The 24,954-nt window shown below is 44.1% G+C and overlaps 1 protein-coding gene and 1 long non-coding RNA gene across 7 annotated transcripts in view; one reads left to right on the forward strand and one right to left on the reverse strand.

The window, feature by feature from the left end:
- CCDC60 (coiled-coil domain containing 60) overlaps positions 1-24,954 on the forward strand; it is a 204,410-nt gene that overhangs the window by 138,230 nt on the left and 41,226 nt on the right. For 2 of the 3 annotated variants that reach the window (XM_003832402.4, XM_055096246.1), the window contains exons 4-5: positions 4,151-4,258; positions 13,948-14,055. In XM_003832402.4, the coding sequence (XP_003832450.2) occupies positions 4,151-4,258; positions 13,948-14,055 (216 nt within the window). The remainder of the gene's footprint in view (positions 1-4,150; positions 4,259-13,947; positions 14,056-24,954) is intronic. The other variant, XM_055096245.1, reaches the window with a different exon arrangement.
- LOC106635409 (uncharacterized) overlaps positions 1-24,954 on the reverse strand; it is a 281,598-nt gene that overhangs the window by 87,153 nt on the left and 169,491 nt on the right. The window lies entirely within an intron of this gene.

Raw genomic sequence — 24,954 nt, forward strand, 5'->3', positions numbered from 1 at the left:
GGTTCCAGGTGATGGATGAGAACCCAGACTGCAAGACCTCATGGAGCTGGTATATTTCCAGTCACCTCCCCCAGAATCATGGCTGTTGGGATCCCAGAATATTGTGGAAAGGGTCTCTTCTTTGATTCCTCATTGGTGTAGACCCTGGGATCAGCACAAATTGTGCCTTCCTGACCGAACTCAATGGCACCCATAGATTCTGATACTCCTAGTGACAGACTGGCAGCCTTTCCCTGGAATAAAGAGAAGGCATGAACTCATGGCTCTTTTTTCAGGAGCTATGCTCAGATTGACAGGCAAACCCAAAAAGCACTGGGGAAAGATGGTGTCTATGAAAGACACTCCTGTACCTGCTTAACTGGCTTGGGTGTCTTGTTCCACTTGTTTGGATGGAGTTTCTCATCCATGGTCGTAGAACGCAATTCTCCCCTCTCCAATCCATGTTTCAGTGTGTGAGACATGATTTATTTAAAGTTTAATAAGTTTAAATATGCATGAGATCGCTCCTCTTGTAGACTTTGGTCTGGTTATGTCTTATCTGGTAGGTTCTATGAGTTATACAAGGCTGGTTATTAAAATAAAACTGGAAGTCATTACAGCAATGTAGCCATCAAATGCGCGGGTGGGAGGGTGTTATAAAACAGCATTAGGAGATTGTCTACACCCAGACAGGGTAGTAGTGGTGAAGTACACAAGCCTTGGAACCCGTTAGGACTTCCCCCATACAACCGTTTCACTTTGAACAAATCCCTGTACCTCTCTGAGTCTCCTTTTCTTCACGTACATAAATAAATGGTACCAAACTCCCAAGCTTATTATGAGGATTAAATGAAATGATACTTAGCCTAGAGTCTACGTATAAGACATGCTCAGTAATTGTTCCTATTATGACGCAATAAAGTGAGTTTGAGCTCTCTGAGCCTCAGTTACCTAAAATCCTTAAATGTATGGCTAAAAATCTTAATTTCCATGAAAGCTGAAAAGCATCTCACATCTAACAGCAATGCTTCTATAGATAAAATTCCAATCACAAAAGTATAAAAAATACAAGTTTCATTTATAAATACTTTTTAAACAAAGTATTTGATCTTGTGCATCATAAAAGCGAAAGGAATTATTTTCTCCTCTCTGGATCTAAGACCATAGAATACATTCTTTTAGACAAAAATGTTAAGTCTGACAAACTATGCAGGGGAAAAAAAATCAAGCACATCCCCAAAGATTTCTGCCTGCAAGCAGTCTTTCCCACTGTGCTCAGTGACCTCATTTTTCAGCTGCAGATTCAGCTGAAAAGGTGGAAAAAAAAGTGACGGGTAAAATTTGTTTTATTATTGTGGTTGAGAGAAGACATAAAACCAGAGATTAGGGATGTAAAAGCTGGGTTAATTTCCACATATCCTAAACCACTGGAAGCATGGTTGAGCCAGTAAGAAAAGGTCACAGCAAGGTATTTGCTGTGGTTTTCTCAGCTCTAGGATTGAATAAAGAGTCAGTGGAAGTGAACATTGGAGGACATAGATTCTGGTCCTAATTTTTGTTAACTCTGTGATTCCAGAATTATCCTCAAATTCCCAGGAGGAAGGTAAACCCCTAACTTGTGTCCCAGCATCATCTCCACTGGCCCCCTCCATCCCATTCCCCACACTAAGCCCCAAGCTAAGTGATCTTTTCAAAATATAAATTGCACACAGCCTAACACCCTCCATGGTTGCCATTCCTCACAGGGTAAACACAAAAGTCTCAGCAGGGGTTCCAAGGCCCTGGATGGTCTAGCCTGTGGCTTGCCTCTCCAGCCCCAGCTCATAGCCTCCTTTTACTCCCTCTACCCCAGCCACACTCTCCTACTTTCTTACTCATGACATGGCCTCCTCTACAGAGTCTTTACACATGCTGTTCCCTCTGGCTGGAAGGTCTTTCCCTCCTCCATTTACCCAGTTAATTTCCAATCAACCTTCAGATTTCAGCTCAATATTTACTTCTGCTACAGTTACTATTGCCATGAACACTCACTCTAAAACTTATTAACTCAAGATAATCAGAACTTCTTTCTCTCATAAATCTGCAATTTGAGTAAGGCTCAGAGGGGCAGCTCACAGGACCCATTTCCAAGACAGCTCACTCACATTGGTGGCAAGTTGTATTTGGCTGTCAGTTTGTGAGCTTGGTTCCTTTCCCTGTGGGCCTCCTCACAGGCTGCCAGCTTCCCCACAGCATGGCAGCTGAATGCTGAGTGAGCATCCCAGGACACAGGAAGGAGAGGTTGCCAGTTCCTGGTGCCCGGAATCACATGACTTCTGACATATTCTGTTAGGTCAGCTGGTCACAGAGCCAAATGAACATAGACCTACCTCTCGATTGGAGAAGTTTCAAAGAATTTGGGGGACATGTTTTGAAATTTCCACAACTTCCTCAAGGAAGTACAGTATTCCCTGGCTTCCATTTCAGTCAAATTTACTATTCTAGGCTATTAAAGCACTTTCTATTGGAACACTTATCACAACTGTGTGTTTGGTTGTACCCATCTCCCCCACTAGACTCAGCTTCGGAAGAGGAGAGGCTGCATCTGTTTCATACATTGCTGTATTGGCAGCCCCCAGCTCAGAGAAGAGGTTCAATAATTATTGGTAGAAATGAATGAATCAGGGAATCTGTCAATGATCCAATCAATGAAAGTACTTACACTGCAGCTCAGAAACTAAAAGGCCTTCAGGTAACAGGCAGATGGCATGAATTAGAAAGAAAGGCAGAGAGTGAGAACAGGGATGCTTGTGTTTGGGGTAACTGAAGAAGCACACACCTCATTCAAAGCAGTCTGTGGCCCATCATTCTTGTGTAGAAACACAGGTCCCGAGTGGCCAGAGCTTTCAATTTTTTGAAGGCCAAAGTTTTTTCATTTTTATGTGACATCTCCCAATTTTAAAATACAGACAATTGATTCAATTGCACACACACACACACACACACACACACACACACACTCACAGAGAGAGAGAGGAGAGAGAGAGAGAAAGAGAGAGAAAAAGAGAGTGGATTAATTAAAATATATCTGTGGGCTGAATTTGGCCATGGACAGAAAAATATATACCCCACAGCCAGGTGCAATGTCTCACGCCTGTAATCCCAGCACTTTGGGAGGCCAAGGCAGGTGGATCACTTGAGGACAGGAGTTCAAGACCAGCCTGGCCAACATAGCAAAACCCCATCTCTACTTAAAATACAAAAAAGTAGCCAGGCATGGTGGCACATGCCTGTAATCCCAGCTACTCGGGAGGCTGAGGCATGAGAATTGCTTGAACCTAGGAGGCAGAGGTTGCAGTGAGCCAAGATCATGCCACTGTACTCCAGCCTGGGTGACAGTGAGATTCTGTCTCAAACAAACAAACTATATATATCATATGACTCAAGCATGACAACAACCCCCCCCCAAAAAAAATCCTATTTTCTATAATGGAAATGATTTGCTCTGCTGTAATGGTGAAAGAAAAAACACCTAAATATGGTATTAAATTGCTGTTTCCAGAACACAGCTGAAAGTATACCTTGTCTGGCCCTTGAAGCAAACATTTCCAACCCTAGTATAATATACTAGTATGCCTCATGATTTATCTTGTTTATTCTCTTGGCTCTTCTAGCAGATTATATACTCCATAAGGCAGGGACTTTTTTTTTTTTTTTTTTTTTTGAGACGGAGTCTCACTCTGTCACCCAGGCTGGAGTGCAATGGCACGATCTCAGCTCACTGCAACCTCTGCCTCCCGGGTTCAAGAGATTCTCCTGCCTCAGCCTCCTGAGTAGCTGGGACTACAGGCACGTGCCACCACGCCCAGCTGTTTTTGTATTTTTAGTAGAGACAGGGTTTCACCGTGTTAGCCAGGATGGTCTTGATCTCCTGACCTTGTGATCCACCCGCCTCGGCCTCCCAAAGTGCTGGGATTACAGGCATGAGCCACCGCACCCGACCGAGGGCAGGGACTTTTATATGCTCTGTTAAGGAACTGCATCTGAAACCCTCATCCCTCCAGCAGAAATTATTTGCCTGATACATAGTAAGTGTCCAGTCATATCTGCCAAATAGACCGTGGCAAGAGAAGAAGGTGTTCAAAGCTACTGCTCATTGTTCACATTGTTTCTCTGTCTGCTTGTCCTTCAGCACATATGATGATGAGAAGTTGAAGACACTGGGAGCTAGAGTCACACATCGCCCATTCACTCCCATCCACAGCTGCATCATTTCTCCCTCACTACCCGAGGCTCACGTGTAAGTAGTCTCACCTCCGGCTCATTTGCTTTGCTAGCTTATAAATTGAAGCCGAACTGAAATGACTCAACGAGCTGTCATGTCAGTAGCTGTTCCTTTGTCCTCTTGAAAGGGACATGGAGCCTGGAGCTGGCAAAGCTATTTGGCATATAAAAATAACAGAAAGTAGACACAGTGGTTTACAGCTAAGTGGCAAATCAGCTGGGACTGAGTCATTTCATTTCTTGCCAAGCCAGACGCTCTAATGTCAAATAGTTTGCAAAGCCTGATAAAATCTGTCTACAGCCCTCATCGAGTGTGTGCGAGAACATCTCAGCCTGTGCTCAGGGGCATGTTTTCCCCAAGACTCAAGGAGCTGTTTCCCAGAGAAGCCCATCCAGTTTTCTGACCTGAGGCATGAACTCATCATTGTGTGGTGCAACAGGAACTAATCAACCTTCCAAAGAACACTCTTGCTTTCTAAAGTCTTGACGTCTTGTTCCCCTTGTGTCTATTCCAAATCTCAAGCCCAACTTTTTCTTTTTCACCAGTTAGCACTTTTCAGCTGGAAGATTTCAGGCACAGGGATACAAGCTTCTGACTTTAGGGCAGGGTTTTTCAGCCTTGACACCGCTGACATTTTGAGAGAAATAATTAATTCTTTGTTGTGAAAGGCTGTCCTGTGTATTGTAGGATGTTTAGCCGCATCCATGGCCTCTACCCACTAGATACCAGTGTTGACAACCAAAAATGTCTCCAGACATTACCAAATGTCCCCTGGGAGCAAAAGTGCATGAGCCCCCACCGTACATCATACACACACACACACACACACACACACACACACACACACACACACTCCACATTGAGAACCACTGCTTTAGGGCAATGGATTCATTTAGAGCTGTGATACAATGATTCCAGACTTCTCTGTCTGCTCATTTGTCAAATATTTATTAGGCTTCTACAGTGTTCGCAGTGATAATGGCCACTCCTCATCACTCTGTAGCATTATCTCACTCAGTCCTCTCAGCCTCCCTGTTGTGTAGGTGTATCATTATCCCCTCTCTGCAGATGGGAAAGCAGAAGCTCAGAGACATATACTCACCAACTCAGGGTCACAGAGGTCAGTGTGTTGCTGAGTCAGGTCAGTCTGACTGCAAAGCCTAAGCTTTCATCACCACACGCTACATAGAACATATATCCCAAAGCCTTGTCTTTAAGGAGCTCATAATATATTTGGCAAGCCAAGTTTCCTATACATGAAGAGTGAAAGAATACAAGAGTGAAATCATAGGATAAGATGGCAAACAAAAGAAAATCACTAATAAGAGTACTTAGTTTATGAATGGAAGATGCAAAAACCATCACCAACACCATCATCATCATCACCATCATCCTCATCACCATTATCACCATCACCATCATCATCACCACCATCACCATCATCACCACATCATCACCACCACCATCATCATCACCATCATCATCACCATCACCATCATCATCATCACCATCATCATCATCATCATCACCATCATCATCATCATCACCATCATCATTATCATCACCATCATCACCACCATCACCACCATCACCATCATCACCATCATCATCATCACCATCATCATCACCATCATCACCATCATCATCACCATCATCCTCACCACCACCATCATCCTCACCACCACCATCACCACCATCATCCTCACCACCATCATCATCACCATCATCATCATCACCATCATCATCATCACCATCACCATCATCGTCACCACCATCATCATCATCCTCACCACCATCACCATCACCATCATCATCACCACCATCCTCACCATCACCATCATCATCACCATCATCATCACACCATCATCATCACCATCACCATCACCATCATCACCATCATCATCACCAGCATCATCATCATCATCCTCACCATCATCATCATCACCATCATCCTCACCACCACCATCACCACCATCATCACCATCATCCTCACCACCATCATCATCACCACCATCATCACCATCATCCTCACCACCATCATCATCATCACCACCATCATCATCATCACCATCATCATCATCACATTGTGTTGGACACATCCTTATCCCTCCCTGATATTTCAGTCATTAATGAGCCCTATCCCACTCCATCCCATCCCACTGTCCCCCTACCTCTCTTTGATTGGTATTATGATTACAATATTCCAGCCGGCAGCCTAAGCTTGACATTCTTAAAGCATCTCCTTGCAAAAATAGGCCTTGCAATTTCTCATGATGTCTCTTGAATACACTTGCACTTCTGCCCATCTCTCCCATGGACAAGACTTCTGAAACCAATTGGTATAGAACCAGTGGGCTTTCACTTGCATCTGAATCGTCTGGGGGTGGGGGAGAGCAGGGAGGAAATGTTTCCGAGAATGCATATTCCTGAGCCCCATCCACAATTTATTTGGTCTGAGCCGTTGCGGCTTACTTAAATCAGCTATGAAGAGAGTTTCTTACCCATCTTCTGTCAATGTCAGATGGGAAAACTAAAGCCCAGAAAGGGGGAAGAACCTGCCAAAAGTCTCACAACAGGAATCTTTTTTTTTAATTTTTTTATTTCCATAGGTTTTTGGGGAACAGGTGGCGTTTGGTTACATCATTTCTTTAGTGGTGATTTGTGAGATTTTGGTGCACCCATCACCTAGGCCATATACACTGCACCCAATTTGTAGTCTTTTATCCCTCACCTCCTTCCCACCCCTTTCCCTTGAGTTCCCAAAGTCCACTGTGTCATTCTTATGCCTTTGCATCATCATACCTTAGCTCTACTTATGAGTGAGAACACACTATGTTTGGTTTTCCATTCCTGAGTTACTTCACTTAGAATAATAGTCTTCGACCTCATCCAAATTGCTGCAAATACCATAAATTCACTCCTTTTTATGGATGAGTAGTATTCCATCGTATATATATAGTATATATATGTATATATATGTGTATATATATAGTGTATATATATGTGTGTATATATATAGTATATATATGTATATATATGTGTATATATATATGATGGAATACTACTCATCCATATATATATACATATATATATACACACACACATATATACACACACACACACACACACACACACATATATATATATGCCACAGCTTCTTTATCCACTCATTGGTTGATGGCCATTTGGGTTGGTTCCACATTTTTGCAATTGCAAATTCACAACAGGAATCTTGATCTCCTGACAGCTAAGTCAGATCTTTACACCAGGTTTGTTACATAGGCTATTACTATTATTATTATCACAGTGGATGTGGTTCATATTTGTATTGGACCAGGGTCAGCAAACTTTTCTTTAAAGGGCCAGACAGTAAAAATTTTAGGCTTTGCTGACCAGGTGGTATTCCTTGCAACCACTTAACTTTGCTGTTGCAGCATGAAAACTACAACAATGGATGTGGCTATGTTCCAGTAAAGTTTTATTTACAAAACCAAAGTGGCAGGCCCACAGGCTGTAGTTTGCTGCAGTCCCTGTCCAGCACTGAAGGCTGCCTTTTCTTATCCTCAGCTGTTCAAAGGCTCTGGCTGCATTTGATGACTTTATTAGTAAGCTATGGCTGTATTACAGATCACCTCAACATGGAGTGGCTTAAAACAACGATTTAGTATTGCTCCTAAGTCTACATGTCAGCAGGGTGGTTCTGCTGGTCAGGTTGGCTCGGCTGATCTTGGCTGGATGTGCTTATGTGTGTACACCCAACTGATGGGTCAGCTGGAGGTTGGCTGATCTCGAATGGTCTCATTCATAAGTCTTGGTTAGTTGGTTGGTGGCCAGGGTGACATGGGTGAGATGCTGAATGTCTCTCAATACCCAGCAAGCAAACTCAGACTTGTTCACATGGCAAAGCAGAAAGGGTTCCAAGAACAAGATCCTAAGTACCCAAAGCCCCTTGAGGGCAATGACAGTGATGATGATGGTGCTGGTGATGATTATTGCATTTTCCATCTGTGAACTAGGCTTAGAATGAACACAGTTACCCTCTCACCCCATTCCACTGGCCAAAGCAAGTCACCAGGCCAGCCTAGATACAAGTATGGGGAAAGACTTCCCTTCTTGTTGGGGGGAAGCAGCAAAGTCACATCCCAAAGTGTGCAAAGCAGAGAGGGATGGCATTGTTGTAATCAGTCTACCAAAAGGCACCAGGGCTGGCCCTGCCTGATAATTCCTGGATTTTCAGTTGTCACATCAGCCAATGTGGATCAGAGCCTGGTCAGTCCCTTCAATCCCTGTGTGATTGATCCCAAAAGTGGCTGATAATTCCAAATCGACTGTGTAGGGATCAATTCAATCATGTAACAAGAGACTGACCTTTATCTTTAAAAAGGGAAGGGAGTGGTCTCTAGGAATGAGAAGCAGCCCCTCGTTTTTCCCTCCTAGATGACTGGGCTGTGCCCCACAGCCTTTAATGAGTGATTGGGCAGCAAGGGCAATGCCTGCAACCTGTGTCCAGATTTGCCCTTGGCAATCAGCACGGGGTGCTTGGAATGGCTTTGAATGCATTTTCCAATTTCTCTTGTAAAAGAAAAAAAAATGCTTTCTTCTCAGAGATGTTTATGCCCACTAGGATTCTGGTTGGTACAGCAGTTTTAATAGAGTGAGCTATTCAGGTGTGCTGACCGCTGGCACTCACCCGGAGTTCTGAGCTCAGGGACTTCAGAAGCAGGCTTTGTGTATCCCTGTTCAGCATTTTCACCTCTTATTCCCTGCATTTAAAAAAATAAATGTTCTCTCTTCTAATTTGATAAAATCCAAGATACTATGCTATGACCTGACACATGATCATTATGAGAAAAGACCGATTTCTATCAAGCATGCTTCTGGGGACTTTTTTTTTTTTAATTTGTTTCACTGCAGATTAGAAGAGCAATCATCAGGTTTAGGGCACTTTTTATAAACAGAGAAAAAGGACCAGATCTATCAGATGAAACCCTATTCTGATGAAAAGGGAGTCTCTACCCTGTAACAAGAGACAACATCCACATTTTCATTAAGAGCACGAATTCAGAAGCCAGACTGCCTGGGCTCACATTCCAACTCTGCCATTTGCTGTCTTTTGTGACCTTGGATAAGTCACTGAGGCCCTTTATGCCTCAGTTTCCTCATCTGCAAAACGGGGATAATAATAGTACCTTCTTCACAGGATTTTATAAGAATGAACTTAGTTAATGGATATTGGGCACTTAGAACAGTGTCTGGCATAGAGTAAGGACTCTTATGGGAAATATTTACCATTAGTATTACTTCGTTGTTCTGTTGTTGTTGTTTTTGTTACTACTCTTTATTATCTCAATGGTTCTGTGTATAAGAATTGTGCTCAAGTACAGGTGCAGTGGCTCACGTCTGTAATCCCAGCACTTTGGGAAACTGAGGCAGGTGGATCGCTTGAGCCCAGGAGTTTGAGACCAGCCTGGGCAACATGGCAAAACCCCATCTCTACAAAATACAAAAACTATCTGGGCAGGTGTCACATGCCTGTAGTCCCAGCTACTCAGAAGACTGAAGTAGGAGGATCGCTTGTGCCCAGGAGGCAGAGGCTGCAGTGAGCCAAAATCACGCCACTGCACTCCATCCTGGGCAACAGAGTGAGACCCTGTCTCAAAAAAAATAAAAAAAAAGAATTGTGCTCAAGTTATCAGTTCAGAAAAATATCAGATCTGAACCAATTCATTCCCACCATTTTCCATCAGTAACTGAAAAATCTATTGATCTGACTCTGTGCAGAGCACAGAGCACCCTGTGGTGGACAGGACTCTGTAGGTTGTAGGCTCACGGTCTGGAAAGTCAAGTAATCAGGTAGTTACAGCACAGCAGGAACCCAAAGGTGAGGACAGGGAGGACATATTGTAGGGATGGGGATGCTTTAGAACCTCCTTACAGTGAGCCCAGCCCAGACCCAGAGCAATCAAGGAAGGCTTCCGGATGGAGATGAGAGCTGAAGCCCAATCACTGAGAGTCAAGAAGGAAGAGGAGCAGGAATATGTATCAGGAGCAGGGAACAGTGCTAAGCACATCACCTCACCCTCACTCTCACCTTTTAAGAGAGGTACTGCAATTACCACCATTTTACAGATAAGAAAACTGAGGCTCAAAGAAGTTAAGTAATTTGGCCAAGGCCACAGGGCCAGTAGATGGCAAAGCTAGAAGTTTAACATGGATGGTGCAAAGAGCGAGCATGGTGAGCTTGAGTGACTGAGTGGACTTTTGCCAGGCTGCAGGTGGCAGCACAAGGAACAGACAGGACAACTCCAGGCTGGAGAGGCGGACGGGGCCTCATGTGTGTCAGTGCATTAGTTTGCTGGGGCTGCCATAGTAAACTACTAGACTGGGTGGCTTAAAGAACAGAAACGTATTTCCTCACGGTTCTGGAGGCTGAAAGCCCAAGATCAAGGTGCTGTCAGGGTTGGTTTCTCCCAACCCTCTCGAGGTTGGAGGATCGCTCTCTCCCTGTCTTCTCTGTGTCCTCATATGGTCTTTTTCTCAGTGCTCGCAGCCCTGGCGTCTCTTTAGGCGTCCAAATCTCCTCCTCTTATAAGGACACCAGTCAGATTAGATTAGGGACCACCATAATGGCTTCATTTTTAAGTGAATCCACTCTTTAAAGGTCCCATCTCCGAACACAGTCACACCCTGAGGTACAGAGGTTAGAATTTCAACAAATGAAGCTGGTATGTCCACAATTCAGCCAATTACAAATTATTTAGGAAGTTTGAAGATTTTAAGCAAGAGAGGGAGAGGGTCAGGTTTGCATCCGTTGTTGTCATCTGCAGAAATGAATCTGATGCTCACATGCCCCACATCCCCTCCACCAGCTTGTGACCAAGCAGACCCCACCTCACCAACTCACTTCCTTTGTTCATTTCCCTCCCCACCCCACATATCCCAAAGCCCAGGCCTGCAGGGGCTCCAAGCTGCGAAACAGAAGAACCCATAGGCCTCTTCCCCGGCCTCTCGCAACCTCCTAGGGTTATGGGGAGGGTATAGTGAGGTGCTCATGGCCCAGTGCCAGGCATGTGGCACAGCTAGCTGCTGCTATTGCTAAATGCTGGACATGGCCTATGTGCCCAGACCTACCAAAATGCTGTCACCTGTAGGGCCCAAGAAGGTGTTATGGGAGAAGAAAGAGACAATAACTGAAAAGGGGTCGGGTGCAATAGCTCATACCTATAATCCCAGAGCTTTGGGAGGCCAAGGCAGGAGGACCGCTGGAGGCCAGGAGTTTGACGCTAGCCTAGGCAACATAGGAAGACCCCATCTCTACAAAAAAAAATAAAAATTAGCTGGGCATGGTGATGCATGTCTGTAGTCCCAGCTACTCTGGAAACTGAGGCAGGAGGATCACTTGAGCCCAGAAGTTGGAGGCTGCAGCCTGGTGACAGAATGAGAGCCTGTCTCTTAAACAAATGTTTTATTTAATAAAAAAATTGAAAAAGCTGTGGGTTTACAAGTCCTTTAAATTAGAAGTAAAGGAATAGTAGGCGCTTAGTAGATAATCTGTAGAAGGAAAAGACTCCAGGGAAGAAAGGAAAGAGAGTTTCTCATGGTAGTTTTCCAAAGACCTGGTGGATCCAGCCACCCTAGTACACAGAGGTGAGGGGATGGGGTAGGGCAGGGCTGTTCCCCTTCAAGCTAAGCAAATGCATGCCTCTCAAGGATTAGCCGGGATAACCCTGGGCCAGCTCCACACTTGAGCCCAGGGACTGGGTATCACCTTCTGAAGTGGTGCCTTCCTGGAAACAGAGAGTAGAGATACCTTCCTGACCCTGAAAACACCAGGCCTAGGAACCCTGGGGAGTGTTGATGAGGGCAGGATGCAGTTTCAGAGAAGAGCAATTACACAGGTTCTTAATGGAGGCATCTGGCCCATTAGTGTTAAGAGGAGAAATCTTGCAGGGAGGGGGGTGGCTGGCCAGGACTCCACCTTGTTTCCAGGAAAAAGGCAGGCAGCAGGTTAACCCTCTCCTGACCTCGCTCTTGGGGTGACCACTGCATCAGCTTCATCAGCACCTCCTCAGAGCCCAGGCCCGTGAGAGCACAGACATGGAGTTAAATTGACACTGGTTCAAATTCTCACTAATCCTAGCAGTGTGACCTCAAGTCACTCATTGCCCCTCTCTGAGCCTCCCATCCCCCATTGTAAAGAGGAGGTGGGAGCGGTATATTACCTAAAGGATTGTTGTAAGCTTTTTTTTTTTTTTTTTCTGAGATGAAGTCTTGCTCTGTCACCCAGGCTGGAGTGCAGTGGCATGATCTCAGCTCACTGCCACCTCCGCCTCCCAGGCTCAAGCAATTCTCCTGCCTTAGCCTCCCGAGTAGCTGGGATTACAGCGGCCTGCCACCGCGCACAGCTAATTTTTGTATTTTTAATAGAGATGGGGGTTTCACCATGTTGGCCAGGCTGGTCTTGAACTCCTGACCTAGTAATCCGCCTGCCTCAGCTTCCCAAAGTGCTGGGATTACAAGAGTGAGCCACTGTGCCTGGCCTCGTTGTGAGCTTTAAATGAGATACTGAGAACCATCTCAGTCACCAACAGGCTCTGTGACCTTAAGCAAAGTGATGGCACCTCTCTGAGCCTCAGTTTCCCCTTCTCTAAAATGTGCATAATAATTCATACTCCAGCAGGTTGTAGGAAGAATTAAATAATGTGTATAAAGTGCCCCCATCAATACCTGCCTCCTTGTAGGTGTTTAATACAAAGTGTCCAAAAAATCAGAAAATGTAGGTGAGACATATGTGGTTGTTGTTGTTTAAGACAGTCTCACTCTGTCACCCAGACTGGCATGCAGTGGTGTGACCTTGGCTCACTACAGCCTTGACCTCCCTGGCTCAAGCGATCCTCTTACCCCAGCCTCCCAAGTAGCAGGGATCACAGGTGCATGCCACCACACCCAGCTCATTTTTGTATTTTTTGTAGGCTAGTCTCAAACTCCTGAGATCAAGCAACCCACCCGCCTCAGCCTCTCAAAGTGCTGGGATTACACAAATGCACCATCATTCCCAGCCTGAGACATATTTTTAAACAGTGTTTTAGTGAATATTTTCAAGTAATATGCTCTTTGTGTTTTTCTTCAAAACCCAGCTACATTTTCAGGCAAAGGACTCATAAATGTAAAGCAATGCATCCCATTTTTAATCTGGGGGGAGAAGAACAATTAATACACTAGTTTCCCTGAGTTTCCAGACTTTTTACACACTCTTAGTTTATTTATTGTACTTTTATCAGATTAACAATTGGACATACATAGGATGCTGATTTCCTTGAAGCCTCTCATTTGCCTGAGTCAAGACTTCCAGCTGGGGGACCCCTCCTTGTTTCTCTCCCTGCTATATACACAAATTCTCAGTAACTGGCATTGGATAATCTCATTTCAAATGGGCTCTATCACCTACTGGCCTGGTGACCTGGCACAACTTCCTTAAGTCCTGTGAGCCTCTGATTCCTCATCTGTAAAATGGTCTACAGAATATCTCATGGGCCCATTGCAAAGGCCAAATGAGATGATACATGCAAAATACTTACGCATGCCTGGAGCATGGTGCCTGCTCCCTCACTGGCAGCAAGTACCACTACTATTTCTGTGGCTATTTTTGCGAAGAAAGTTGTTCTAACAGGATCCCACTGTGTTCCCTCTCTCTGTCTTTGCAGCGAGCCCCTCTTCCGCCAGCTCTGTGCTCTCCACTGGCTTCTGGAGGCCCTGACTATTGACCACACCCACCACACCATGAAGCCTGTGATCACCTGCTGGAACCCAAAGTATGCCTCAGCCCTTCAACTTGTCTTAGACTAGCAGTAGGCTGGGCAGTGGGGAAGAGATTCCTGTATGTTCTTCCACTCCCTTTGCTGTTTTTGGTAGGTGGGCTGTTTCAGTTCCTCTTCTATGTGCTCTGTGGGATCTGAACAGGGGAGAACTAGAGACAGCTTATGCAGATTCGTGGGAGCCGGTTGTGTGCATCTCCTTCCCACATCTCTTCCCAACTCCACATTCAGTGACATCACATGGGTAGCTTGAAATCAGCCAGCCACATGGGAGTATTTACACCACAGAAATTGGCAAGCTATGGAAGCACATCACTGGATCCACAGCTTGACTGCTCTCCAACTCTCTTCTTGGACTGCGTCTCCCTACACTATTCTTTATTCTTCTTCCTTTTCCTCCTCCTTTCCCTCCCTTTTAATCTTTCTTTCCTTTTTGTTTTTGTTTTTATCCTTTCTTTCAAGGTTGTGTTTTGTTTTGCTTTGGTCTTTTTGTTGCTTAATATACATTGGTGGCTACTTCTCCACTTGGACCCAAGGGAATATTTGGTATTCAGTTCCCTGGAGCAGCTGGGTTTGTACAGGCAGAAGCTCCAGAACATGTTGTCTAGGTCAAGAGAAGCGTTAGGTGTCCGCACCAGAGGAGAGAGCTCACACAAAAGCTTGGACGCCACTGTTGCAGGAACAGCATTGTACACACAGGGCAGAACAAAGAACAGACAAGCATGTAAAGGCATTGGTTCTTTAAGAAGGGTCAGGTTGTTTGCAAGAAGAGGACAAACAAAAGTAAAGAACCCTGACTTGAAGAATCAGTTTTTCACTGTGAAAATCAGAGGCTGAGTTAAATAAAATAGTTCCCCACCCCCCGTGCTAACCCATGCCCTCCCATAGTCCTGCCTCCCAGGTGGATCCAGTCTTCCTCTTCCCAAAACCTGAGTCTTTTTTTTTTTAGACAGAGTCTTGCTCTGTCGCCAGGCCAGAGTACGGTGATGCAATCTCGGCTCACTGCAACCTCCATCTCCCGGGTTCAATCGATTCTCCTGCCTCAGCCTCCCGAGTAGCTGGGACTACAGACGTGCACCACCATGCCCAGCCAATTTTTGTATTTTTAGTAGAGACGTGGTTTCACCATGTTGGCCAGGATGGTCTCAATCTCTTGACCTCATGATCCGCCTGCCTCGGCCTCCCAAAGTATTGGGATTACAGGCGTGAGCCACCGCGCCCGGCCAAACGTTAAGTCTTAATTAACTTCTTCCTCTTGAAGACATTTATTACCCATCCCCTAGATCTCCTCCACCCCCAAGTCATCTCTTACACCAGGACCCAGAGAAACTAACCTCAAATGCAACCAGCAATATCATGCATCCATTGATAGATCAGTAACTCCAATCAATTCAGTGTTTTTGGTTGGGATAATTTTAAAACTACAGTCTCTTTTGATACAAGTGGTTGACAGACTTTATTTTTTTAAGCAGCAGACCTCATTTTTTTTTAAATAGAAACCTCTGTAATGTAAAACAGACTTTTCTAAATGGAAGTTCTTCATGAAGCAAGAGGTTTGGGAACCTGGGAGACCTGGGACCCCTCCAACTTACTTCTATCCCCATCACGGCACCCTAGTTATTTCCAAAATGTCTTTGTGGCTTCCAGAATTTCCTTGAAAACCACAGCCTTAAAACATTTTTCATGCCTTCTTCTTTTTTTTTTTTTTAAAGAGATGAGGGTCTTGCTCTGTTTACAGGCTAGAGTACAGTGTCACAATCATGGCTCACCACAGCCTCGAACTCCTGGGCTCAAACAATCCTCCTGCCTCAGCCTCCCAGATAGCTAGTACTACAGGTGAATGCCACCACACCTGCCATCATACCTGGCTAATTGTTTTTTAAGTTTTTTAGAGATGGCGTCTTGCTATGTTGCCCAGGCTGGTGTCTAGCTCATGGCCTCAAGCAATCCTCCTGCCTCAGCATCCCAAGTAGCTGGGATTACAGGCTATTTATTTTTCTCTAAAATAAAACTGCTCAAGTAATAAGTGAATACAATTTATGCTTATGGAAATCTTTCAAAAAATGTATAAGTATATAAAGTATGAAAGCCTTTATTCCCTCCCTGAAATCCCCTTCTTAAAGAAAACTCCTTTTAAAAGTCTATGATATGTCCTTCCAAATCTTTCTAATGCCTTCCTTTTATAAACATAAACAGTCACATTTTTTAACAGAAATAGGATCATATCTGCATATTGTTCTCTACATGATTTTCCCCTTTACAATAACTAATAGGCATCTTTCCATGATGGTATACACAGGTTTACACATTCTTTCAATGGCAGCAGAATATTCTATCATATGGATGGAATATACACCATTTCTTTATTAACAGACACTGAGGTCATTTCCAAATTTTTGACATTTCAAGTAGTACTGTGTGGAATATCCTTACACATCTCTTTTTGTTTGTTTGTTTGTTTTTGTTTTTGTTTTTGTTTTTGAGATGGAGTCTCGCTCTGTCGCCCAGGCTGGAGTACAATGGCGCAATCTCGGCTCACTGCAACCTCCGCCTCCTGGGTTCACGCCATTCTCCTGCCTCAGCCTCCTGAGCAGCTGGGACTACAGGTGCCCGCCACCACGCCCGGCTAATTTTTTGTATTTTTAGTGGAGACAGGGTTTCACCATGTTAGCCAGGATGGTCTCGATCTCCTGACCTCGTGATCTGCCCACCTCAGCCTCCCAAAGTGCTGGGATTACAGGCATGAGCCACTGTGCCCGGCCCCTTACACATATCTTTTATGCCCAGTTACAAGTGTTTCTGTTAGGTGGATTCCGGGAAGGAGAATCACTAGGTAAAAGCAATATCTTTTTTTTTTTCCTTACTTGATTGCTTACATTCTAAGAAAAAGGCCTCTGAGCCAGAGGGCTCCTGACAGCATTTCATCTCCCTAAACAAACCACCAACAGCAACATTTTCCTCCTACATGTGGGCACCCATTCTCCAAAACTGAGAAAAGAACATCATGTGGAATTTGGATTGAGAAGAGAAAAAGGGCCATGTTTCTTTCCTTTGGTTGGTTTTAGAAATGTGCTCAGAACGTGACCAAAAATTGTTAACTGCAGTAAAAAGACGTAGTGGTCACATTGAGAGTAGCAGATGCTCTACCATGACTTGTAGTGGCAGAATTCTATCAGCGCTCTGAGGATGCCCAGCTCTATAAAATCAGAACCTGAACCAGACCTAGCCACCTGAGGTAAAAAATGCAGTCCAGGAAGATTAACATAGGAAGTCACGGTATTTGTTGGGGTTGTTTTTTCTAGCTGACTATTTCTTCCTGGTGGGCATTTTAGTTTAGGGTAAATGACAATGCTGGTAAATGTTTTAACAACCAGTTCTCTAGGAGGTGAAGAACAATGATTTGTGACAATGCCAATTTCCACGGTGTAAATACTCCCACCGTGGCTGATTTCAATCTTACCAACATGGTATCACTGAACTTGGAATTGGGAAGAGATGTACAGAATCCGTTCTTATGAGCCAGTATGAGCCAGCTCCAGCACACCACTGTTCGGGATTCATTTTTAAAAATTATGAATCTGGGGGGCAGTTTAAGTTCTCTATAAAGTATAAGAAAACACCTTTTCAGTTATAAGAAAGCAGAAAGAGCTCTTCTCTTCAACACTTAATCCCTATTTATGACGTTTCACCCTTATGCAGCAGTGTGAATTTCCCCAAATCTTCAAGTGCATTTTTTTAAACCCAGAGGGATTAGAGTGATTAAGAGCAAAGGGTTTAGCATCAGATGAACCCAGATGAGTCAAAGCTCTGCCACTTAATAGCTGTGTGACCTTGGGCAAGTCACTTGACATCTCTGGCCCTCTGTTTCTTCATTGGTTAAATGTGTTCCTGCCTCAGAAGTTATTGTAAGAATTAAGCAAAATCAAGTCCATAGAGGATTTAGCCTAATATCTGGGAACACAATGAATGTTCATTAAATAACAGCTATAAAATGTAAAAATCCCTATTTTAAAGAGAAGTTAGGTGTATGATTATCAGTACCATTGAGACTGAAGGCTAGGAAAGAAAGGAACTTCTGAGCAGAATTTTACCAACAGGTGAGATCTATGTTCACTGGGTGAACAGACAAGTATGCAAACAGGGAAAAAAGGCTACAGAAGGTCGCCCAAAACCTAGTTGCAAAGATAAACAACCCAGGTAATGAGCCCAAGAAGGTAATACCTAATCTCCAGTTCTCCTGACTGTGCTTTTCTGAGTCTCCATCATCAAGCAACCAGTATCTCCTGTTACTAAAGCATTTTGACACTTAAACCCTGAGCCCTGACACCCACCATGCATTTTCCAAAAGGAGATATCCATCCTTGGGGACCTGTAGATCCCAGAGGCTCCATTTCAGTTAGGCATAATGACAGCTGTAGACCCAATTCCTCCCCCTTATGGATTTTATAGGAAGAAAGTCGGAGTGGTTCGATACCTCAATGAGGGCTTTCTACAGGCAGCAAAATTTCACTAACCGGCAGTTACTGTGCTGCAAGCAGAAGAACAATCTTTGTTAGTTGCAGGATGATCTCATATTTGGATGGATTGGTGGATGTTTGGGTGAATGGACAGATGACAGATTTTAGGGTGTCATTATGAGTTGCATCTGAGTCTCCGCTTTATTGAGGAAAAAAAAAACTCAACTTCCCAATTTCATCATGTGGCAATTTAAACACATTATCATTATCATTTCTCAGCATCCTTGTTAATTCCACTGCTAACAAGAGAGTTTATTTCAATTGACAAGATGATCGGGTCCACAATAGAAATTGAAACCAACCCTTCAATAATGAATGTGCCAATTACGTTTCTCCAAGAGATATAAGCCTCTTTTTAGGCAAAGTAGGATCTGATTTTTTTCATGAATGCCCATAAGTATTTATTCAAACCCTTAGGGCCAACTGCATTTCAGAATTCTGAGGGGTTTTTTTGTTTTGTTTTGTTTTTGCATTTTAAAAAGGAAATATGATACATGTGCCATATAGAACATCACACTCCCAGAGGGGCCTGTCATCAAACACAATATTTCTGCAGAAAACAAATAAGTGAATATTTATCTTAAGTGCATAACAAAGGTCAAAAAAAGGCCACTAACAGCCTCCCATCAGTTTCTGTCATGCTTTGCTACCAAATAAGCCATTTAAATTGTTTTGGTTTAAAGACTCTTTGGATTTTGGAATTGGTTAAGTGGTTGTGAACCTGTATTGATTTTATTCTTATTAGAGACCAAATTTCCAAGAACCAACCGAAGACCTACCTAGAAATGAGTAGACTTTTACAGAGTCACAGACATCAGCTGTGGGGAAATTTGACAAGCTCTAATGCTGCCTCCCCTACCCCTGTGGCCATCTTCCCTAGTTACAGTGGAGAAGAAATAGGCCAGACCCCTGGCCAAAGAAGGGAGTGAAGAGTTACCTACTAACCTTCCAGCAGGTACAGCACACACCTCAAAGGAGTTGTTCCAACAGGCTCGAGTCCCCAGAGTCCTGTGCTTTCCCCTGGTGCCACAGGGGCAGTACAGTTGTCTACGTCTTATTGCTTCAGGCTGTCCAGAGAGACACCACTGGGCCCACTGTTTAGTGGGGAGACCAAGTGGGTGTAATCCCTACGCTTACAATCCTGATTCTTATAATCCTGACTCTTGTAATCCTTACTCTTAAGAGACGCCAGACATTCAAGGGCTGGGCTGTCCAGGCACAAAAAATCCACCCTTCCTTTAGAAATACACATATGAGTAAAAGGCAACCAACCACACTTTGAGGTTTCAAATATGACACAAACATCAGCCAGGCGTGGTGGCTCATGCCTGTAATCCCAGCACTTTGGGAGGCCCAGGTGGGCAGATCACCTGAGGACAGGAGTTCGAGACCAGCCTGACCCACACGGAGAAACCCCATCTCTACTAAAAATACAAAATTAGCCAGGCTTGGTGGCGCATGCCTATAATCCCAGCTACTTGGGAAGGCTGAGGCAAGAGAATTGCTTGAACCTGGGAGGTGGAAGTTGCGGTGAGCCGAGATCACGCCATTGCACTCCAGCCTGGGCAACAAAAGCAAATCTCCGTCTCAACTATGACACAAACATCAAAATCCATCTACTGTTTTATGATGACAATGGCTGGCACTTGAGTGCTTTCTATGTCAAGCACTCCTCTGGGTGTATTACCTCATTTAAGGTAATTCCAACTTACCAATAAGGAAACTGAGGCATAGAAAATTAATTTGCTCAAAGTTGCACAGCTAGCAAAAGGTAAGGCAGGATTCGAACCCAGGTAACCTTGCTGCAAAGTATGGGTGCTTCACCCCCAAATGGTTGTTTCTCTGTAGGTAAATCCCAAAGTCTTTAGTCAACTTAGAGAATAATCTGATGCCCCGCCTCGAAGAAAAGAAGATCTTATTACAATGTGGTACTTTCTGGGAGGCCCCAGGATACAAAAGGGACTCGACTTACCGAGATGTTATCACATATAAACTGCAATTTTCTTTTATAAAATAATTTCAAGTGCCATTTTGCACATACTGTTTTGAAACTAAATCTTTGCTGTTTGCCTTAGTATATAAGGAGCATCTCTCCAGATCTGAACCTCTGCTGTGGCGTTTATCAGCATACGAATGTACTGAAACATATTTAACCAATATTCCAAGACCTTTACGTCTTTTCCAAGTTTTTGCTTCCATGAAATACTGTCGCAATCGTTCTGAGCAACACTCATAATAGCATTTTTAAAATTTAAATTGTTTATATTTAAATTAGTTTCCCCTTGTCTTGTGGTACTCCTCCCCCCACAACTAAGAAAATCTCATTTTCCTCAAGCCTGCCTTTTCCAGGCACTAGTGGGAATACTGCCGTGAAGAAAACAGACAACACCCCGGCTCTCAGGAGCTTCCATTCTACAGGGGGTGAGGGAAGCAACAGATGATAAACATGCAATAATCAAGATACTTTGAGATAGCAATGTGTCATGAAGAAATTGATGGGTGATGTGCTAGTGATGGGCAGGGGAGTTTTAAATTGGGTCATCAAGGAAAGACTCACTCAGACGGTGACATATGAGTGAAATCTCTGATTTCCCCTGCTCTCCTCTTTGCACTGATTTAATTGCATGGCTCCTCCACTGTGGTACTCCAGTGGACATCTCTGTGGAGTGGGAGAATGTGGCAGGAGGATCAGATCATCACTCAGGAGGTAGGATGGAACCACCTGGTCCAGGAAGTCCTCAGAGCTTTGACCTCTGCCCCCTCCCTGGTGCAGAATCAGCAGCTCTTCCCCTCCGTCATGGACATGTGAGCACGTCCTAACCTAGCTACAGCTTTCCACCCTGGGAAGCAGATGTTTTACCCCAGATGGGAGTTCAGAAAGAGAGCACGAAGTATTTGAGAAAATTGCTCTGAATTGCCACTGTGGATAGACATCTTCAAGTGACAGCCTGGAACAAAATGTGCTTGGCGGATATAGTTAAAAGAGATTTGACAGTGCTCAGCGCCCTATTCCCTTGATTTCTGGCAAATAGGATCCCCTAGGAAGCTTCAGCAGGGGAAAATTATGGTCTGAAAGTTATAGCTACATCTCCCCCAAGGATCTGCCCTAGTACCCTGTTGTCTACCATCAGCTCCTCCTCTAAGCCACAGTAAATCTCTGTTGAAAAGAGAAGGTTATTGTTGTTAATAGCTGAACTGTATTCAGCTCTCTGTACACAGCACCCATGAAGCCCTTAATAAGCCCCATTTCTTTTCATCTTCACAGCAATCCTTTGTCATAGCTGCTATTATTCCCCCATTTTACAGATGAGGACAGTGAGGTTCAGAGAGACTAAATTACTTACACCAAGTCACACATGTAGGAAGCAGTGGGGAAGACAGAGGACTCGAACAGCTGGTCCAACCTACTGTTAAATTCACTCTTAACCACTAAGATAACACTTTCCTGGCCTTGATACTCGGAGACTTGCCCGAGGTCACACAGACAGTAAATCACAAGGATATTAAATGGGTGAGCTAAGTAAGTTAGGCTGCCATAATGAACAACCCCCAAATCTCAGCAGTTTAAGGCAAAAAAAGCTTGTTCCTTGGCTCACCTTTCAAATCCAACAGGGAGGCTCTACTCTCTGTAGTTACTCAGGGACTCATGCTGATAGAAGCTTCCACCATCATCGAGGCAGAAAAAGGAATCTGATGACTTCAGGACTAGCTATTAAATCATCTACCCAAAGTCCCACATGTCACGTTCACTCATGTATTTTTGAACAAAGCAAGTCACAGTGCTACACTTGCCTTCAGAGAGCAGAGAAGGCCTGGAACTATTTGGTGGATGGCACTAATGCTTACCCCACCAGGCCAGGGGGAAGGACCACCAACCCGCTCTGCCCTCCTCCACAAGGTATGCAATGGATGATGCAGCTTAGATGGTTTTATTTTTTTCTTCCTTCCCCCATTGATCTTCCTTTTTGGGTTATTCGCTACTGAAAATGGAACATCAGAAAAACCGATTCCGTCTAACCAGGCCTTTTCTTTATCAATGGGTTTGCAAGAGCAAGGGCTCCGAGCTTTTTAAGGTCTGTGGGAATCTTGCTGCATTTTGAACTCATTTAGCCTGCTGCTTGAAGTCGCAATAGATTTCAGGTCATCTTGGAAGTCAGCATTAGTGGAAAACTTCCATCTTCCCGACTGGACCTGAATAGTTAAGATTTTGAAAGCTTTGCTGGGACCAGATTTAATTTTAAAAGGGGAAAGGGGGTTGCTTTTGAACTTCAAGAAGAAGGCTGGAGGCTCAGCAGGGGCTGCGTTAGCAAAGGGAAATGCGAAAAGCCCTGTGGTCTTGAAAGAAATGCTCCAAAGTGAAAAAAAAAACACTAAAGCTTCCAGTGGGTGAACCTTAAATCAGACTTCAAAAGCACTGCTAGTTTAAATATTGTTTATAGGACTGAAGTATTGCTCCTTCTTCTGGCTGGATTTTAAATATCCCCTAATTTGATTACTCGGGGGAGAGGCAGGCAGAACCAACTTAAATGAGCTTCACTGTTAATTATTCAGAGGGCTTTTTGTTGTGTAATCAAACATAAAGTCTTACAAAAAGCTTAGAGGCACATTCTCACCCCACCTCTCCAGCCAGACTTCCACTTTGGGTCTGTGTGCATTTCTTGTGTGGTGGCTGTTCACTGGTAGATCTTCAGCAAAGTCCCACTGGTGAAGAAAGGACACCCCCAACTCCTTATTTGGACTGGGAAAAGCCTTTGATTCTGCTACTCAGATCTCCATGCCATGAGAAGTCAGCCTTAAGTTAGGTTTATCTTGATCACCTTTTGCCTTCTATATCTGAGCACCTCCCTTCTACCCACAACCACCAGCACTCAGCAGCCCCTAACAAGCCTAGACCCCTGTCATTGTCTCCCTAAACCAAAGCAGTTCTGTTCGTCCTCTTTTTTTTTTTCTTTTTTTGAGACGGAGTTTCACTCTTGTCCCCCAGGCTGGAGTGCAATGGTGCGATCTGGGCTCACTGCAACCTCCGCCTCCCAGGTTCAAGCGATTCTGCTGCCTCAGCCTCCAGAGCAGCTGGGATTACAGGTGTGCGCCACCACACCTGGCTAATTTTTTTTTGTATTTTTAGTAGAGACAGGGTTTCACCATGTTGGCCAGGCTGGTCTCGAACTTCTCATCTCAGTTGATCTGCCTGCCTTGGCCTCCCAAAGTGCTGGGATTACAGGCATGAGCCCGGTTCGTCTTCTTATTTCAAGTTCCTGCTCTCTGCTAGGCGAGAGCTAGACAAATAATTAAAAGGATCCTTGTGATATAAAATTCTTTCTGCAAAGAAAAAGGGAATAAAGAAACAGATAGGTGGATGGATGAATGGATGAAGAGATATATATGGACAGAGAGATTGATAGACCAGTCAGTCGATCAATCGATATGTAAAGGTAGTTGAGAGATCACACGTTGAGACTCCCTGCTTTCTTATCAGTAGAGACCCACTGCCCCATAGCCACAAGTCCAAAATCCACAAGCTCTGAAAACTCAGTTTTTTCATAACTCATTTGGCAGCAAAATCTGACAGGAACCAATTGAAGTTGGCAGCAAAATTGGACTTGAAGCTACTTCTGGTCTTTATTTCTCCCACCTAGTGTAAATATCCATGTGTTTCATTGCAGAAATATTCATGTATTTGGTTACAGGATGCTGTCCCCTTAGCCCCCTCAGAGAGATTATGTTAACATACAGTATATGCAGCATGTTTCCTTTCCAAAATGCCAAAATTATTAATTTGGCAACAAATCTGGTCCCACAGATTTCATACAAGGGATTATGGGTGTGTCACCAACAGAACCTACTGGGCTTCAGTCTCCTATCCAGAAAATTCCCAACCCATGACAGGAGGATCCAGGTTTTGTGGAGCCTGAAGCTTATTTAACTGGGGAGAGGGCATTTTAGGAAAAAAAAATACAAAATTACAATACAAAATTAGGTACAGGATCCTGGAAGAGGGACCCACACTAGTGAGGAGCCCTGAAGCTTTAGCTTCATTCGTTTCACTGTAAGTAAGTGACTTAAACTCCCTTAGTTTGTTTTCTCATCTGAAAATGGGATGACAATGACTACATCACAAGGTTATAGTGATTGAGATGATACGGACAGAAGGCACAGAAAGGTGTTGCACATAGTGTCGTAGAGAACTTTTGCCCAGTCAACCTCCAATCAGTGATTTTCATTGTGCAATCCACCCCCATCAGCCCCACCCTCAATCCCACCCAGTAATATTCTCTGTGTGTCTCTCAGAAATGTCCCTGATGGTGGACCCCTTGGGCAACAGAAAAAGCAAAGATTTAGAAATGAACATGCTTTTCAATTCACCCCCCAGGAGTAATCG

The sequence above is a fragment of the Pan paniscus genome, chromosome 10, assembly GCF_029289425.2.
Source record: "Pan paniscus chromosome 10, NHGRI_mPanPan1-v2.0_pri, whole genome shotgun sequence".
In the NCBI taxonomy this organism is placed as follows: Eukaryota; Metazoa; Chordata; class Mammalia; order Primates; family Hominidae; genus Pan; species Pan paniscus.